The sequence below is a fragment of the Lepisma saccharinum genome, chromosome 20 (genome assembly GCF_977018435.1).
Source record: "Lepisma saccharinum chromosome 20, izLepSacc3.1, whole genome shotgun sequence".
NCBI lineage: Eukaryota > Metazoa > Arthropoda > Insecta > Zygentoma > Lepismatidae > Lepisma > Lepisma saccharinum.
Window position 1 is genome coordinate 23,468,667 of NC_139248.1, and position 20,496 is coordinate 23,489,162.

At 42.8% G+C, this 20,496-nt stretch overlaps 1 protein-coding gene across 3 annotated transcripts in view; it reads left to right on the forward strand.

The window, feature by feature from the left end:
* The window catches only part of LOC146003790 (acyl-CoA Delta-9 desaturase-like), a 220,911-nt gene that overhangs the window by 182,280 nt on the left and 18,135 nt on the right, over positions 1–20,496 (forward strand). For all 3 annotated transcript variants that reach the window (XM_083142208.1, XM_083142207.1, XM_083142206.1), the window contains exon 4: positions 3,877–4,082. In XM_083142208.1, the coding sequence (XP_082998334.1) occupies positions 3,877–4,082 (206 nt within the window). The remainder of the gene's footprint in view (positions 1–3,876; positions 4,083–20,496) is intronic.

Sequence of the window (20,496 nt, forward strand, 5' to 3'; positions counted from 1 at the left end):
AATTCGCCGCGGGAGGGCAAGCAGCTTTTCATCAGAGCTGCACGGCAGACCACAGATTCCCAGATAAGCGCCAGGCAGGCGAGAACATAATTCCCCGCACCAACCTGAAGACACGCCCTTTGACCGCGTTTCGAGACAATAGGGCCGATATTGTTGCACCTCGCCCAAAAACCGAAGCAAAGCCATCTTAACGTCTTTTCAACTGACATGTTTTAATCTCATATAAATCTGCAGGACTTCGAGTTTGCCACACAGTTTGTCAGGATTTTTGTAGAGAGAGCATCTCCACGCGACTACCGTGCACTAATTGTTTCGTTTTAGCGGACTTTGTTTTATTTGCGGACCGTCAGCATGTGACCGCATCTGAAGTGATCAGTGTGTGATTTGTCCTGTGAAGCCATTCGCGGTGATGTGTTTTTATGAAACAAGAACTATCATAACCATGGGCGGCTAACACGATAGAGAAAGAGGGACGTCGCTCTTCCCCGAAACCCGCAACGACTGCGCCACCACCATCCGGCGAAGCCAGCCGACGCCAACGTCAACACCACCGACGCACAATGGCGCGAAGCCAACCAACGCCCGACGCCAAGAAGAATGATTCCAGATTGACGCCCGACAGAAGCCCAATACCCGAGAGAGAGAGAGAGAGAGAGAGAGAGAGAGAGAGAGAGAGAGAGAGAGAGATATGATTCCAGGACGACGCTTGATAGATGCTCGATACACAAGAAAGATTCCGGACCGACGCGTGAGAACGTACAGCCGACGCTTGTAAGAAGAAGGGATACGCGACGTCCTGTGAAAATGAGAGCGCCCGATATCGTCGCGGTCAACCTCGAAGGAACATTTTCGCCGCAAAGGAACCTAGTGCAAACCCCCGTATCCAGGAAAGATGAACGATCTCACGATGTAGCAGAGTCTGGGTAGAGTATCCTTCAGCTGGTCCATGTCCATGTACGCATGTATTGTTTGTATCAACGCCATACCATAAAAGCCGAAGTCTCATTGATTTGCAAAGTGACTCAGGAACTCCGAACCTAACTTCCGTGTCTGATATTTTGAGTAATGTTATATTTAAAGGTCATTTCATGTTCATATGTAATAATTTGATTGTCTGCATTTAGAGTTACAAGCTCCTTTCTATTACGTTAATTTTCCGTGTAACTTGTCAAAGTGTGCTCCATTTTTTGTGTAACTAACCGCCCAGTCGCGTCAATTAGCTTGTCAATGGTCGACTGATTAGTCTTTTCATTTGTTGAAAGCGTATTTTATATTGCAAGGTCGTGCGAGTGTAGTATTCTTTATTGCATAGTGTTTTTGTTGTAATTTTTGCTCGCGCCGATGATTGATTTGTGTATTTCGGCAGCTGGAGTCGATTAAGTTTTGCATCACTATGTAATGGTGTAATTGTTCTCAATGGACGAGAGAGGCTTGTGTGTATTATCCCTGTCCGATAAACTTGGTTAATGTCGTGCTTACGACTTTGATGCGTATGTTCATTCGAACGAAAGGTTTAACTACACCGACCTAATTGTTTCAGATAATTGCTTTCAGAGGGCTGGCGCTTATTTGATTGAAATGAGCACAGGAGCGGGCAGACTAATGACCTAAATTCACGTAAATGTTTAAACAAAAAGGAAATGGTACGTTGATTAGATGAATGATTTGTATGTATATTCCCATGTGACAAATCCCAGGAGTGAGAATGAGTGAGAGAATGAGAGAGTGAATCAGGGGGACCTGTAAAATGTTTGTTATTCCAATATTTTCTTTCATACGATATATTCATATTTTACCGTTCGTCCGAGTTATCATTTGATGTTTTCAGGTATCAGGAATAATGCTATTTGTGTTTTGTTATTGTTCGAGTCGACACAACTAAGGTAAAGTCAAAACTGTAATATTTCAAGGTATTTTATCTCCGCCTCGCAGTAGTACGACAACAATGACCGTGTCAGTACCCGAACTAAAAACCTGGATCGTTCGCAATCACACGACCAGCATCCCCTACCTATTGTGACGTCTGGCCCCGTGCCGGGGAAAGAAAGATATGTCACCTGGGTACCGGGAATGTGATTAATTACATTTGGAAGAGTGAAAATGTAGACAGCAGATATTATTTTGCTCACAACTTGGTGAATTCATAGAACATGAACAGCAACTACAGTATTACGATTGGGTTTCAAAACTGGGGGGAGTGCCAAATCTAGGGGGCAAGGTCAGTTTAATTTCCCTTGGTACATAAGGTTTAGCATATGTAGGGGAACTTCCCCGTCGGCCCCCCTAATCGCCGCCACTGATCGGAAAGTATTTAGAAGACTGTTAAGACTTTAGAAAGTTCTGTCATACGGGAGCTTCTTTATCTGTACCTTCGCTGTTCCTGTTGCGGCCTCCCGTTTATACATAAATCTGTAACTTTGACGTCATGATACACATTCCTTCCATATCTGAGTCAAAGGTCAAAGTTTTGGGAATGAAGGGGAGTTTTATTAGTTTTATTGCTTCGGCCGGGGGTGGAATGTACGGTAGACACTATGATTGAATATTGTGCATTTTTTCTTGTATGATCAAAAGTAGTATGGAGTGTGTGGTAAGGGATGATGTCAGTAGCAGTCAATTAACACTTCAAGAGATGTTTCAGGAGATATGTAAAAAACTGTAGTCGCCTATTTGTGGGATCAATTCTAGCTACACCTAGCTGGAAATTTTTCCAATTGGTTCCGATAGCCAATATGAGTTTTTAGACACTCTATCGGAACCGATTGGCCAATTGGTACCAATTTTCTATTGGAAAGTGTTTTATTGTTTTCAATATAATGATTATGAAAAATTCTTATCTATATACAACTGTAAATGCAATGGAGAAATCTTATAGAACAACTAAAATATGTCTCTGGCAATGCATGTGTAATTTGTAACTAACAGTAAAAAAACTTTCACATACAAAAATTTTTCAAATATATGAACAAGTTTTTAACTCTGTAGCTTCACTGTGTTTAACACACTTATAGAAAATCGAAAAACATACTGCTTCAGTCATATATTGACATCTTGTTCTTCCTTTATATGTGAAAACTCAACAAATTAGGTTAAACAAAGAATCTGACCACAACACTTCAAAAAGTTATAAACAATCAAAACACTGTCGAGATCGACTTAGTTGATCAGAAGATTGCTCATTTGTCCAATTGCAATTGTATTATGTATACATAAGAATAACCATGGAAATTCCATATTGCAAGAAACAAGAACTAATATGAACATTTATTCCAACTACTAGCTGCTTTAAGGTTGAGTTGGTTTTTAAGAAATAGTTCTTCTTAGGTATTTTTAAGATAAATCAGTAGTATGCATAAGAATTCAGAAGAAATTCAGTTCAAGTGTGCTGTTTTTCCAATGAACTTCTAAATCACAGGAAATGTGGTGTCAAGAATTAGACTAACCTATTCTTTGAGTCAATAAATGAATTTATAACATATTGATTTTATTCAAACTTACAATTGGATACAATTTACCAATTGGAAATTGACTTGATTTTCCAATTGGTTTCAGTTGAGATTCCGATTGAAACCAATACATTCCAATACCTATATTAGGCATCCAATTCAATCCAATTGAAATTTCAATTGGAACCAGTAGAAATTTCCAACTGGGCAGGTCTGCTTTCTTGATGTACCGCAACACCCTGTGTATATACATACAATCTAGCTGTAAAAATTAGTTGGATGTAAATTTCTAGTTTCATAAATATTTCAAAAGCCAGTACAGAGCTTACATTGAAAATTTGATTCTCTCGGCAACAAATGTTGTGTTCAATTTTAAAGAGCAAAGCTATCCTGGTTCCAAGTAATTGTATGAACTCTTTCAATTTTTCAGAATAGTCTCCATGAATGGATAAGAGACCACAGGCAACATCACAAGTTCACAGACACTCCTGCTGACCCCCATGACTCCACCAGGGGGTTCTTCTTCTCCCACATTGGTTGGCTGATGATGAGGAAGCTCCCAGAAGTCAAAGCGGCAGGGAAAACCATGGACATGAAGGACATCGAGGAAGATTCCATCGTCATGTTCCAAAAGAAGTAAGTATGCTCAGACTCAGATTAAAACATTTACAGTGTGGTGTTATGGTAACGGTGATGATGAAAGTAAGGTAGTAGTTGGTATAATATTTTAAGTAAAGCAGCCTAAGTAGCTAAAAGTGTTAGTCAAACATTGGGCCAACAATACTAAAAGTGGTTGGTCAAACATTGGGCCAACCACACTAAAAGTTGTTGGCCAAATGTAAGAACACACAGTTGGGCACAAGTGTTTTTGGCTGTGTTTCCATTGTAGAGCCAGCAGGTGGTTGGTTTTATGTTGGTTGGTTATATAATTTATTATCAAGCCAAATACGTAGAAACTCCACTACACATTATTTCTGTAAAATAAAACATTACACAACACTTTCTCATTCATTTGGTATTACTGTTTTCAAGGTACCTTCACATGGAAGCACAAAACACTTTCTAGAGAGTTTACTTAATTTTAGACTTTTCAAGTAATTTAGTCTGCACATAGTATTGTTTATGATATATATATATATAATGACTCACTTTCACAAGAATACCTGTAAGAATGCTCTTGTTCTGCTTCAGTTAAACAGGCCCGTAGCTAGAACTGACCTCCAGGGGGGTTCATGGATTATCATGAGGGGCTTTGTAAACCAAGCCCAATTTTTAAAAGTTTAATAGTATTAAATGAAGGTAATTTATGTGTGTTGGGGGTCATTAAATTAATTTAAAATATAAAATTTAGAAATATCATACGAATACTACAGTTTCTTTTTCTATATCTTCTAAAACATCTCTTGAAGTGCTAATGACTGCTACTGCCACCATCTCTTAATACACACTCCATACTATTTTTGATGATACAGATAAGGTAGGTAGCCATAAGTTCGCCACTGTCCCAAAGTTCGCCACCCCACAGTTTCTATGTTTAGCCGAAATATATCAGAAGCTACTTCATGCCAGGTGCATGGTGCCTTGGAAACTAAGTTGAAAAACTGAAGGTCGATTTCCGTTAGCACGTGCTTGCTTGGAGATAGTCGCCACATTCTGTTGGTAGTGGTTGCTGGCTAGTGCTGATATAACATTTGCTCTGTAAGTATCCGTTTAATACAACAGAATAACTATTGCATTTAGATAGTGTAAAATATCATTTCAAAGCCTACGTTGTGTCCTTTCTAGGGGTATTGTTAAAATTAAATGTATAATTGTTATGTAGTAGTTTCTGATGTGTTTAATAAAAGCTGCATGTGTTCTAAAGTTCGCCATTGTATCATGCGTCATGGCGAACTTAAGAACTGATGTTATGACAATGAAACTTGTTTTTTTAAAAAAATAGAGTAAGACTTAGAATTCATTAGTTTTGCATACAGATTTTCAAAGTTGAGGGCCACCAAAACTTAAAGGGTGTACAACATGTAAGATCGACTCTCGAAGAGGAACTGTCCACCAATTAACAGCCGTGCTGTCCAAATTCAGAAAAGTTTGTTCTCCAGTCCATCAGATCCTGCTCCTTCCTGTTCCAATGCACATGGTTACCCAACAGCCACAACAACCCCTAAAACTGTAAAACCTAAAAACACAACCCATCCTCATCCATAAACTAATCCTGAAGCAGGCAAATCTATAGACAGCTGGTATTGTTTCCTTTGCAAAGAAGATCGTGTCCTAGATATGAGATGCTGCAGTTTATGTCATCGTTACGTTCACGAAGAATGTGTGGAATTAATGAAAAATGATAAATGTGTTTTCACTAGCCCAGAGTGCTCAAATTGATACTTCATTCTCAGTGTGAAGTGAAATTGTCTTGGACTAAAATTGTGCTTGTTACAATCTGTACTGATTTTATGCATGAATATTGTATAATTAATATTGCCTTTGCTTAGTATGAAAATAAATTACATCCACTCTACTGTTATTAAAATATTAATTGAGTTTACCGTTTGTGCACAAGTGGCGAAGTTAGGGAACACCTGCGTCCTAACTTCACCAGTTGCATCCCCCCTTCTTTTGGTCATTGTTCGAGAAAGGGGACTGTCTTTCTTCTCACAAATTTATATGTTCTTCTATTGAACATTATCATTGCAATTTTTTATTTTTTATTTTGAAAAAAATATTTCTCCGTGATTTTAAAACAAATTTTCTTAAGGTGGCGAACTTAGGGAGACTTACCTTATTTAAGTTAAAATGTACAATATTCACTTCAATCATAGTGCCTACCGTACATCCCACCCTTGGCCAAAGCAATAAAACTTAGGATCTGTTGACATTTGATGTAGATGCGAATGGAATGTGGATAATGACATCAAAGTCACAGATTTCTGTCAAACGAGAGTGTGCAACAGGGGCAGAGAAGGTACAGATAAAGAAGGCTCCCTATGAGAGAACTTTCTAAAGTCTAGAGAATCTTCTAAACACTTGCCGCTGCTTAGACTTCTGCTCATAAACAAGATGAATGAACAAACTTGTGAACAAATTAATATATTCTGTCTACATTTTCACTCTTCACCTCAAACAAATTAGAATACAAAATAGTTTTACCTAATGTCAAGGGGCTAGCGGCAGTGCAGGGGGGTGGGGGGGGCTGGTGACCCTGTCAGGGTGTGCTGAGCACCGCCTGGCCCCTGCCTGGCTACGGGCCTGCAGACAAGCCATAAGCAATTCCAATTCACAATACAGAAATATTGTTCATCCATGGCAGCTGACAACTGGTGAGTGGCTCCAAGTTCATTAATGAAATATTATATTTTCACTATGTGCTGTGACTGAAATGTTCGGAAAGAAGCACTGTCACGCCATTTATTTTACACACTAGAATTTACAGCACATTCTTGAATGGAGCCTTAAAAGGAGAAAGTAGTTTTTAAAACTGATTTTGACTCACTTTTCTATGGTTGGGCAAGCACTTGTAATTAATTATATCTTTTACCCTGTGTAGCATCATTGCAATACAGTAAATAACTAAATAAACAGTCAATTTCATTTCTCACTTCACAAAATATTGTTGGATCATTTCCTGTTTTCCAGCTACCCTTATTTTTATTATATATCACTAGATATTATCACAGATAAGTTAATAATGTTATCTTGTCTGTGATATTACTGTCTTGATTGTATATTTTCTTGACTGTTGATAAAAAATAAATTTCTTCATGTACACAGAATTGTGTTAGGGTTCTTGTCAGCATTTTTTCGGCGTCAATTGACTACTATAATAATTTTGTAGAGATGTGTACAGAGCAATGTGAGATCTGCCTTTTGTTATCAAAACCAATGTAGAAATTTGACTTAACACTACTTGAGATTTTATAGTATCGAGTAAGCCCAATGTGAGTCTCATTAATATTCATGTTTCTTTTTTCCCCAACAATTGGCGACTGATTATAAAGGCTTCTCTCCTTAAATGTGACAATTGAGGTCTGTTGCATTTCAGTTTTAAACACACAGAGATATATTAATGTTGTTCTATTTTCTGTTTATGTTTATACATTTTGGTACAAGTATTTTTTTAAATTTTTCATTTTTAGTGTAACTATTACCCATAATTCACAAAATCAATAAGGGAACTAGGAGGGGGGGCACGTTAGGAATATGGGTACAATTAAGGTTATTGCATCACAGCGTATGCTGTGTGTGTAGGTTGACAACATCGGTGGAGTCTTAAGAGGCTATATCATGGGCAGCGGAAAAACAGACCTTCATTCAGAACACTTTTACTCGAAAACTATTTGAGACATTTGAATGAGCTTTGTGGTGAATTGATTAGAAAGGATGAATCTTAACAGTGAATATTGAAATTTTTTTATCACTTCCATATTTTAAAAGATATTAGCTGTCAAATATCTCACTTTTTGGATCGGCGTATAGACCCCGATTCTAAGTTACTGTAAAAATTAAACCTTGCAAGGCTTTCTTGCATCCTTCCTGACTAAACTGATTTTTTGTTTTTTCAAATTGAGAGGCCCATTGTGACAATACGCCATTTGCAAACATTGATATGCATTTTCAAACAGCTTTGAGAATGGCTTTATTCGAGCCATAGCGGGGCTGGCCATCGGCTGGCGGGGTTATGTTCAAGTTCTACAAGTTCAGCCGTCTGCCGATAGATGACTCTGACCAGGTTTTACAATAGTGGGCGTGGCTTCGCTTACTTCTTCTTCTTCTACCCTTGGTATTGTTTTTTCCCTTGGGGGCGGCTTTTGACCGTGCTCCGACCATTTCGGAAAATCCAAAGTTGATTTCCTTCACCCGGCTGTTTTTTCATTGTGTTCCATTTGTCTTATTTCTGTTTTCCAAAAGGATAAATACATTAATACAGAGACTGTCCCAATTGAATCTTACATACATTATAGCAAAATTAAAGTTAGTTTTAAGTCAATTACATGCTTAAATAGGGTAATCGGGACTGGGGCTACAGGATAAAGTGGGATCCAGACCACTGTGTAGTTCTACCGGGGATCGAACGTGAGACCCCTTGAATACAAGTCGAGATAATTACTAGTAATTTCATCGAGGAAACTCAAGGACTTATTTGGGGAGGGGTCCGGACCCCTCCCCAAGAAAGACTTTCCAAGTGCAAAAAATAAATAATGAAAATATATTTGTGTAGCATTCATTTATTACATAATCGATGGTTATAATTTCCTTTGAACTTATTGATTGATTTGTAGTTTCTAAGTCCACTTTTTGCACAGAAAGGCTAATCGGGACTGGACTTGCAGTTTAAAGTGAGATTCGAACCACTACTTGCATCCACCGGGTATCCAACCCGGGATCCCTTGATTACAAGGCAACGACGATACCGCTGCGCCATCGAGGAGGCCCACTCTTTGAACTTATTGGAAGAAAGATTGGAATTAGGGGGCTTAGAAGGACAGTACCAATTACCAAAGATTTATGATTGCACGCTACTATTTATAACAATATACATAAAATATTAATCAGGAACTTTACTTTTCGCTAACCGGATCTAACATTCTCTTTTATTCAATAAATATTCAATTCTTCATCAATTTGAAATTTGTCAGGGCACTTGTTTTTTATGCAAATTATGCCGATCTTAACTACAGGTAAGCTAGATAATGAATACGTGCTGTTATCCGATCTTTTTACCTATTTATGTGGTAATAATATAATTTTAACTTAAACATCATATTATTATTATTATTCCTGACACAATTGGTTCGGTGTATTTCTAGATACGTGCCTTTTAGAGGCCCTACAGAAATTACAGCGAAAGGAAGTGAGACAGTCGGGTACTCTTTTAAACTCTAAATCTTGTTCTTGTCCCAAGTTATGTAAACGCTCTCTCGTTTTCGTCTCGATCGCTGAATATAATTTCAATTATAGTCACATTAACTTCAACGCATTTTAAAAATACAATTTGTGTCTATACAAAGAACACGCTTGGGCAATAAGTAGTCCAATTAAGCCGGTTCACAAACATCAAGTGAGGAGCTGAAGTGAGGAGCAGTGTTGCCAGCTCCTCACTCGAAAAAATCACCAAGGTTTTTGTTTTTGGGTCTAACCTAACCTAAAGCAAGGAGCTGGCAACCTTGCTTGAGGTATTTTCTCGCAGTGTTGCCAACTCCTCACTCGAAAAAATCACCAAGGTTTTTTTTTTGGGTCTAACCTAACCTAAAGCAAGGAGCTGGCAACCTTGCTTGAGGCTTGCCTTACAGCGCATAAAGCAAGGTTGCCAACCCACTGGTACTTTTGCCATAGCCTTTTACAAGAAAAAAAAGAGAAAGGGAAGAGTTAAACAACCGACAGCTTACCCACACTCTTTTTTGGTCTAACCTAACCTAAAGCAAGTAGCTGGCAACTTTGCTTGTGCAATCAACCCGGTTGACCGCCCCTCAAGTAAAAATCAGCGTTGCTAACTCCTCACTCGAAAAAAAAATCACCAAGATTTTTTTTGGTCTAACCTAACCTAAAGCAAGGAGCTGGCAATTTTGCTTGTGCAATCAACCCGGTTGACCGCCCTCAAGTAAAAATCAGCGTTGCCAACTCCTCACTCGAAAAAAAATCACCAAGATTTTTTTTGGTCTAACCTAACCTAAAGCAAGGAGCTGGCAACTTTGCTTGAGGCTTGCCTTACAGCGCATAAAGCAATTTTTGCCAACGTGCACACACTGGGCAAGGAGAGCCGGCGCTGCCGTAAAAGAGAGAGAGATGGGTGGATGGCAACGCAGTATGTGTGTGCGTATGTGTGTATAATATGTAGCATTATTAACTAGAGTGTGTTGGCAATTTACTTACAACTAAGAAAAATAGAGATGCCAACGTTGGTGTAAGATGAAGAGAGAGAGAGAGAGAGACCCATGGCTGGCAACAGTAACGAGCGAATGCGCCATATCGTAATTTTCCAACTCCGTATATCGTGACCTTTGTAAACCTCTCTCGGGGGAACGATGTGCCACACACACGCGCGCACACACCTGTATTGTGACGCAAGCAAACAAACAAAATAATAATTGTTGTTTTTAGGATACCTGGCCCCTATAACCTCGCGAGGGTGCGTGGTGCCCAACACAGTTCTAATGGCCACGGCTAACAAAGTCATGCCTCTGTAGAGTTTCACGTGTTTTTTTTTTCTCAAACTTCCATGAAACCCTACAGAGGACCTCCGTAATGCATGCAACGTGTACTAACGACTCTAGTGTTATTTGACGTTGTGATATTTTTGGATATAGAGTTTTATTGTGAGATATAGATAAAAATAATTATGTTTATTATAATATTTTCTTGATGAAGATGGAGAATATATGTGCGTGTTACAAATAAAGTTGCATGCTTTTTTCTAGTGTGTGTGTATGTGTTTTTGATGTTTCGACAGCATCTGAAACGATAAAAAAAAGAAATTTTATTGTTAATTTTCACGTGTAAAAACAACAACAAATTTTTTTGTGCAAATTTTCTGATTGTCTCGTGTTATAGTGCAAAAAAGATATTGTAACTGATAACTAATGAAATTGACATTTGTAACTGATCTGAACTAGTGAAATTCGTATTGTGCCATTGTAACTGATTGTGCTAGTGCAGAAAATTTCTTATTGTGCAAGAAAAGATGTTAAAAAACTTGTTAAAACTGCTCTGTGACCCTCTCGTTCTTCACGTCGTAGGCGAAGGACTTCTCTGCAATCAGGATGACACTGCATAGGGTATCCTCGGGCAAGGCATCGTGGAACTCGCAGACGACCTTGATGTTGGTTCGATCGTTGACCACAACCTTCTTTCTCTTAGATGTGTTGATGACGGTCATGGGTCTCCGTGCTTTGAACTCGCTGGGCGTGTAGTACATGTCCACGCTTCCCTCGGTCACGCGTTTGTAAGCCGAGAACGCTTCGTAAAGTTTGAGGTAATCGTCTTTGGTCACGTCGAGGTTGTAATTCTCGCGCGGGAACACTTCGTTGCGTCCATTCTTCAGATAAACGTTCTTGATCTTGCAGTCGTCGAACTTGCTGGAATCTTTTTCCTGATTCTTGTCCCTCCCGGTCTGAAAAAGCACTACGACGAAATCTGGCATGTCGAACTGTATGTTGTTGAACTGCGTCGTCACGTCGAATTCCATGTGACTTCCCGACGCCATCTTCTGCACGCACTGGTAACCGTGAAAGTGAATCGGCACCTGCGGACTTTTCAAGATCTCCGCTTTGTACTTGAGGGCGTAGTTCGTTTCGTATTCCACCACCGGCATTCTCAATTCCATGCTCCGGATGACGCACTTGGCTGCTTCGGGTAAAGTGTTGGCTATCGGCGTGGTGGCGTCCGGACCCAAAGTAGCGTATCGCATCAGTACGTCGTTGTCGTTGGCCGCTCTTCGAAACGTGACTCTCAGTCCTCCCTTCCACATGATCTCCTTGTAATCGGAGAAGAAACCAGGCAGCAGACGCATGGGAAAGAGCACTGTGTGACTTCTCGTCGATATTTTGGTTCCGGCTTCGAATCCCCCGGCCTGGTAGTATGCTGCGTCCGTTTTGGATAATTTCAACGTTTAAATTTTTTTACAAGGTTTATTAAAGTACATATTTGAGGAAAACAACGCCACCCATATATAAATAAACCCCCTTAAACTAACACTAATTAGAATTATCCTACAAAATTTTTCTCGTAAGGCATTTTTTTTGTAAACACTCTACCACCAACAGATCACATATAAATAAACATACCCCCCAAAAAAATGCGCTCCATGAAAAGTTGTCCTGTGTGCAAGATAACCATATCAAGCCAAAATTTTGCAAGACATCGTCGCACCTGCGTGCCAGGCAAGCGTGTAACCGCTAAAAAATCATGTCCCAGGTGCGATGAACATATTACTATTAATAATTTGAAGAGGCATATAACATCATGCAAAGTTGTCGTCGGAAAACCTGTTCCACAACCGTCGACCAGCTCGACCAAGAGGAAAGCGGAAGCCGACTCGCCACCACCCGCCAAACGCGTCAAGCCTGTGGCGAAAGCTAACCAGTCTGCTTTCCAGCGGTTGTTAGAGGATTTTGTCATCACTTCGGAGGGCTCATGCGACGTGCGTAGCTTTTTGGAGAACATGCAAGCCGAAATTATTTCCATCCTCGGTGATGCGCTTGCAATGCACTCCACCAAATTCTACGCATCGCTACGTTGCCAGTACAAGAAGCCGTCTGACGAAATTTACAGCTTCTGCCACAACACCAAGGCGAAAACGCTGCATCTGGCGGATGTCGACAACCTCGAGGCCATCTACAACCAGTTTGCCGATGAGCTGGTGGCAAAACAGGAGGAACATCAAGCTAAAGGCTCGGGGGGTTCGCTGTGTGGCGAGCCTCACGAACTGTGCGTCAAACTTTGTAAGTTCATACCTCTCTCCGCCTCCAGCTACGTCCGCTTACCACCTATTATTGCGGCAAAGAAGGCTGTCCTGAACATTCAGAACAATGACGCCAAGTGCTTTCTCTGGTCGGTGCTTGCAGCATTACACCCTGTCCACTGGAAAAACCAACCACGCCGAGTTAACCACTACCTACCCTACGAGCCAGAGCTGGAAGTTGCGATGGCTGGGATCGACTACCCGGTGGCGCTTTCGGACATTCGAAAGTTTGAGGCTCGTGCGCGGTTGGCCATCAACGTTTACGGTCTCACTGACGAAAATGCGGTGTACCCCATCCGGGTGAGAGACGTAAACGTTGATGGTGCGCAGGAAATTCACCTTCTGCTCATCAAGGACGAGACCCATCACCACTACACCCTTATCCGTTCCCTCTCCCGGTTGGTGTGGAGCCAAACAAGCAAACACGAACACCACATAGAAGTTTGTCGCAGGTGCTTGTCAACTTTTGACAATCAAAAACAGCAGGATTATCAGCACATCAAAGGTTCCAACATCGCTGTCGAGAAGCTCGCTCGCCACAAGTTCTACTGTAGTAACAACGAGCCTGGTGTGGCAGTCTTGCCCAAACCTGGCACTGTGGAGCGTTTCCACATGCACGGTGCTATGGTGGAGCACCCCGCTATCATCATCGCGGATTTCGAGGCCTTCCTCAAACCCCTGTCCACTTGCGATCCCGATCCCGAAGTTTCCTCCACCACCCCTTACCAACTCCACGAGGCATCCAGTTTCGCATACGTTGTGGTGCGACGTGACCAGCACATCGCCCCCGAGCCCTACGTGTACCGTGGTCCCGACGCCGCCAAACACTTCCTCGAGAGGATGGTTGTCGAGGCCAACGAGATAGGGAAGGTACTGTTGGCCCCCAAGTCTATGCTCCCACTGTCTCCCGACGATCAGCGTAGACACGACGAGGCCATCGCTTGCCCTGTCTGCGTCAAGGAGTACACCGCCAACAACCGTAAAGTCCAACACCACGATCACTTTAACGGTAGGTATGTTGGTTCTTGGTGCAACGGATGCAACCTCATGGCCCGGGACCCGCGATTTATCCCTGTGTTTTTTCACAATGGCTCGGGATACGACTTCCACCACCTCGTCAAGCATCTTGGGTACGACGACATGCGAATCAACGTCCTGGCGCAGAACGAGGAGCGTTACATTAGCTTGAGCAAGTGGGTGCGAATCTCAGAAACACACTCTACCGTCGAGCTTCGCTTCCTCGACTCCCTGAGGTTCCTCCCGGCCAGCCTCGATGCTCTCGCAGGGAAGCTTAGCGACGAGCAAATGCTCATTACCTCCGGAAACTTTCCGAACTTGGACGCAGGTCTCTTCAGGCGTAAGGGGGTCTATCCCTACGAATACATCACAGACCCTTCCAAGTTCGCAGAGACGTCGCTACCTCCTCGAGCAAACTTCTATAGCAAGCTGCGAGGCTCGAACATCACCGACGAGGAATATCACCACGCCCAGTCCATGTGGCGCGAGCTGGGCTGTCGAACTCTCGGGGACTACCACGACGCCTACCTCAGACTTGATGTGACGCTCCTCGCCGACGTGTTCCAGACGTTCCGTGCGACTGCGAAGACCATCTACCAGCTGGACCCCGCCTACTTCTACAGTCTCCCCGGACTGGCGTGGTCGGCCATGTTTCTGGTGACGAAGATCGAGCTGGAGCTTCTTTCGGACGTGAACATGATGCTGTTTGTGGAACGTGCCGTGCGGGGTGGAATGGTCCAGGTGTCGCAGCGACACTCGCGCGCCAACAATCACCACATGGCCAGCGGCTGCGACCCCTCACGACCGTCCAGCTACATCATGTACACGGACGTCAATAACCTCTACGGACACTCCATGATGCAGCCACTCCCCTTTAGAGGCTTCGAGTGGGCTGACCCTTCCAACTTCGACATCGAAAGCTTCGACGATTCGGAACATGGGTTCTTCGCCGAGGTGGACCTTGAGTTCTCCGAGAAGCTGCAGGATTTGTTCAGCGATCTTCCCCCTGCACCCGAGTTCAAGTGTCCACCCGATTCCAACCAGAAGAAGCTCGTCATGGATTTCGAGTCCAAGAAGAATTACGTCCTGCACTACCAGAATCTCCGGTGGTTGATGCAGCGAGGGGTCGCGGTCCACGCAGTTCACCACATCCTCAAGTTCGAGCATTCTCCATGGTTGAAGCCATACATCGAGCTCAACACCGAACATCGCACAGTCGCCACTTCTGATTTTGATCGCGATTTCTTCAAGTTAATGAATAATGCGGTGTTTGGCAAAACTATGGAGAATGTACGGAATCGCATGGACATAAAATTGGTAACGAGGAAAGCACAATGTCGCAGGCTCGTAGCAAACCCATTATTTAAATCGAGGACCATTTATAATGAGCAGCTTGCTCTGGTGCATATGAGGAAGAGTGAGGTGAGGCTCGACAAGCCAATTTATGTTGGTGCCTCAGTATTAGACCTGAGCAAGCTGCACATGTTCGAGACGTACTACGACATATTACGTCCACATTATAGCCACAACATCTCGCTTCTCTACACGGACACGGACAGCTTGGTGTACCAAGTCCACTCAGCCGATGCATACGGGGATATAGTCACGGTACCATCTTTGGTCAACCTCTTCGACACCTCGGGCTATCCCCAGCCGAACCAGTACGGCATCCTGCCCCGAAACAAAAAAGTGCCTGGCAAACTCAAAGTCGAGAAGGACGGTGATGTAATTCTCGAGTTTGCGGGTCTTCGCGCCAAGGCCTATGCCATCAAAGCCGAGGGCAGCGTTACCAAGAAGGCCAAGGGTGTCGGCAGACAGGTGGTTCGGGAGCATCTCGCATTCGAGGACTTTGTCGATTGCCTCAAGACCAGGTCGTCGGTTCTAAGAGAAGAACAGCGCATCCAGAGCGTCGACCATGTGTTGACCACAAACAAAGTTAGAAAAATTGCCCTGGATCCCAACGACGATAAGAGGTGCGTTCTCGAGTGTGGTATTCACACATTGCCGTGGGGGCACTATCGCTTAGCAGAAAGCAAAACCTGCAACATATGTCCATCTTCAACAGAAGATTCATAAAAACAAAAAAAAAACAAAAAAAAAATCATGTTGTTAGTTATTACAAAAAAAAACATTGACTGTCATTACAAGAAACTTTGACTGTATTCTTAAATAACCAGCATGCCTATGAATTTGTTCGGTTTCAAAAAACAGATCATTATGGAAACCATACCAGATCATGAAGTCTTACCTTCCGTGTTACCTAAACTCAACGGTCTGTTGATCATTCACCTCAACAGCATTTGGACGAAACTGAAGGACGATGTGGGCAAGATGTTTTATGTTTTTAATAACAATTTACATTTCTACGAAATTCCGATCGACGGGAAACTTCAAATCACCGTGAATCCGGAAAACGCAGGCGAAATCAAAATTTCTACCTGCAAGAACATTTTTCGAATCAAGCACGACAAGATGCTTTCTAACATTACGTACGATGTTTCTGCAGGGGATTATCTTTACGTGGAACTCCTCGGAGATTACGACAAACTTATTCCTCTCTTCGTAGAATTACGTATCGTCTATCCTATTATAAATAACCGTTAACCAAAAATGCCTAACGACATTTTCGGCAACACCAAGCGTGTAGACCACGCAGAAGAGATTCTCATGTTGGACGTCCGAATTAAGAAGTTGAGGACCGATTTGATCGCTTTGCAGGAAACCTTAAACAAAAGTTTAGAGTCGGAAATCGCTACGCTCCAAACGCAATGTCTCGACCCCATTCTGAAAATCGATTCCGAACTGAAAACGCTGATAAAAAATTATGTCGACGTACCTTCTTACGACAGCGTTCAAAATATACAGTTGAGCGTGGATTCGCTTCAAAATGATTTGGCCAAATTACAGCAATTTCAATCGAAAAATGAAGATTTGGAAAAATTAAAACTCGAAATCGAAGAACGAACTTCCGCAATAGAAAAGAATTTCTCTGAACTTCAAACCGTCGTGAGCGATATAGACGCAGAACGCTTGCACGTCGTCGTTTCCAAATTACAAGAAGAATTCACCAGCACGTTGGAAGAAATTAAATCCAAGTTGCAGACTTTGGAAGATACAATGACGAACCTACCATCGTCGGACGAACTGCAGGTCATCGGTAAAAGCGTCGCGAACATAAAAATTCAATTGGAGGCCTATCAAGATTTCGAACACATTCAAACCACCATCGCTACGCTTCAGGCGTCCTTGGAGTTGATCAACGAAGAAATTAAAAATATTCACGCTGAAGCGGGAGCGTTGACGAGCATTCAGGACACGTTAATCACGGTTCAGCAGAAGATCGAATATTTAGAAAATTTGAACGTCGAAACGAATCTCGCTCATTTTCATCACGTACTGGACAACATACAGGGTGACTTGGAATCGTTACGGACGAGCGTGCCTTCGAGCGAAGATTTGGAAAAATTGAAAACGGCGGTGACGGCACTATCCGAATCGAGCGACACCAAAAGTTCGTTGAGCGATCTCGAGAGTAAAGTGGCCAATCTCCCCACCTCCAAAGAATTGCACGCTTTGAAAAGGAACATATCTCGAATGCTGAAACGACTGGAAACGGAAACGGCGAACGTGGAACAGATTCGGGACGAACTTGCCTCGCTGGTGTCGACGCTGCCCACTTCGCAGAGCGTCGCCGATCTTCACACGCAGTTTACAGAGATGCGAAGCATCGTGAACGATCTTACCGAGAAGAGCTCGAAATTGAATCAAGTCGAGAACCTTCAGAATATCGTCGTCAACATCAGAGATCAAGTCGGAGTGCTGGAATCCACGCAGGAATCGACGCTGGCCTCTTTCGGTGCCAAGTTGCAAGAACTCAACGAAAACTACAAGCAGTTGAACGTGGAAGTGAAAATCAAACCGTCGTTTTCTGCCGTAACGGATACCATAGTCGAGCATTTGCTGCCCATCGAAAATAAACTCGGACAAGTTCACAGTAATCTGCTCGGCGTCGACACTAAATTCGCTAAACTGCATTCTCTGCAAGCCATCGAAATCAACAGCGTACCCAATCAACAGAGAATCTCCACGTTCGTCGAAGGTAACAAACTGTACATGTTGCATCCTTATCATCCGTACTACAAGTTTCTCCTCGATGGCACGATTCAGATAAACGAATTTTCGTACTGGTCTCACGGCAGAAAAGCTAGCGTTCCCACCATGACTTTGATATCGAATCGTGGTGTCCAGAAAGCAGGAAATATTCCTCTGGCACGTTGGAACGAAACGCGCAACATATATGAAATACACGAAGACGAAGATCTCACCGTTTTCGACGTGAGTGCCGGCGATAAGCTGATCATTCAAAACACGAGCGAAGTGCCACCCTCTTTGAATCCCATCACGCTTGTGCTTCTCTTGAAACGTAATCTCTAAAAAAAAAATGTCTAGGCAAGCCATCGTCGAAGAATTGCATAAACCTGCACGCCGTAACTACGAACGTTTGGCTGTGGTAACCAAGGGCATCGACGACCTCTGGCAAAGTGACCTCGTGGAGATGAGCAGCGGTAATTTGAAAAACGTGCATAAATTGAACAAGGGCAACAAGTACCTTCTCACCGTCATAGACACGTTTTCGAAATTCGCATGGGCTCTACCTTTGAAGGCGAAAACGGGAACGTGCGTCACGGAAGCATTCAAGACAATTTTTTGCGAAAGCGGTGGCAGACGACCACGGTTTCTGCAAACGGACAACGGTAAAGAATTTTACAACGCCGTATTCCAAAAGTTTATTCAAAAACACAAGATTCGACATTATTCGACCTTCAGTCACATCAAAGCCAGCATCGTGGAGAGATTCAATCGAACCTTGAAAACACACATGTGGAAACGATTCACGCTTCGGGGAAATTACAAATGGGTCGACATCCTGTCGGAACTCGTCGACACCTATAATGACACGGTACACAGAACAATAGGCATGAAGCCAGCCGACGTTACCAAGTCCGACGAGCGGCGTTTAATTTCTACAGTTTACTGTCCAAAGTACACACCCACGACAAAAAAAGCTAAATACAAAATTGGAGACCAGGTGAGGATCAGCAAATTCAAACGCACCTTCGAGAAGGGATTCACAAAAAATTGGAGCACGGAACTTTTTACGGTGGTTCGAGTTCTACCCGGAAACCGACACACGTATATAATAAAAGATAGTAGCGGCGAGATTTTGAAAGGAAGATTTTACGAAGAGGAACTCTCTAAAACGAAACACCCCGATACGTACCTCATCGAGAAAGTATTGCGTAGGAAAGGTGACAAACTGTTTGTCAAATGGCTAGGACTTCCGGAAAAGAGTTGGATCGACGCGGACGAAGTGATCTTGTAAGTACGTGGAACGTGGTGAAGCGTCTACCGGATCCGGAAAGTCAAACGAAGAAAAAGAACGGCGAGTTGCTTCCCGACAGCATCCGCTGTCTGATCGTAGGTCCTTCGGGGTGTGGGAAAACGACACTGCTCGTGGACAATTTTCTCCTCGCACCGAATTGGTTAGATTGGAAGAACAGGCACCTGTACGTGTTCTCAAAAAGTTTGGAGCAATCCAAATACCAGCAACTGATGAAACTGTACGATGGTCTGGACATTGCAACGTTCGCTTCGGAAATAAAACCACTCGACGATTGTCGTGAAAATTCAGTTGTTGTGTTCGACGACGCCATCCTGGAAAATCAAAATGAAATTCGCAACTTTTTCACGCAAGGTCGTCACAAAGGAATGGATTGTTTTTACCTAGCTCAAACGTTTTCCAAAATTCCAAAACAGTTAGTACGCGACAACGCTAATTTCATATGTTTGTTTCGTCAAGATCACACCAACCTCAAGCACGCGTACGATGACTACGTAGGCGGAGACATGAACTACAATCAATTTTCGGAACGCTGCTGCTCTACTTGCTGGAACGGTGACGATTTCGGATTCGCGACGATCGACATGACGAGGAAACCCAACGACGGAAAATACAGAAACAAAATCAACGACTTTCTAAACGTTGCAACGTTGTGAGAAACGACGTATATAAATAACGTCATGACGAAACGAAAAATCGAAGACGAAAATCTCAAGCTTCGCGATTACCTCGCGAAACGCTTCAAAGGTTGGAAATCCGAGAATCGCGGATTCTACGAAGAGAAGAAACGTCAGGATCAACCTGTGATCGATGCCATCAGCGGTCTAGGTAAAGAAATTAAAAGTGTCACGGAACAAAATAAAAATTTGATCAACGAACTCGTGCCGCTCGCAGCTAAAAGTTATGCTGTACCCACGCCCATTTCGAGCATTCCTTCGACGCCGTTCGAACTGAAGGATGCACCGGCACGACGTCGAGCCATTGGTAGCACGTCCTCTTCGGATAAAATCGAGTTGGGGCCTTTGGCACGAGACTACCTGAGTACGGGGAAATTCGACAAGGATGAAGTGTTCGGATTGTATCCTAGCATGGAAACCAACGAAGGCGGTGGTGTGGTGTGGAAGATTGGGAAATCGAAGGTGACCTTCGAAGGCAACGACATTAAAGTTAATTTAGGCGAC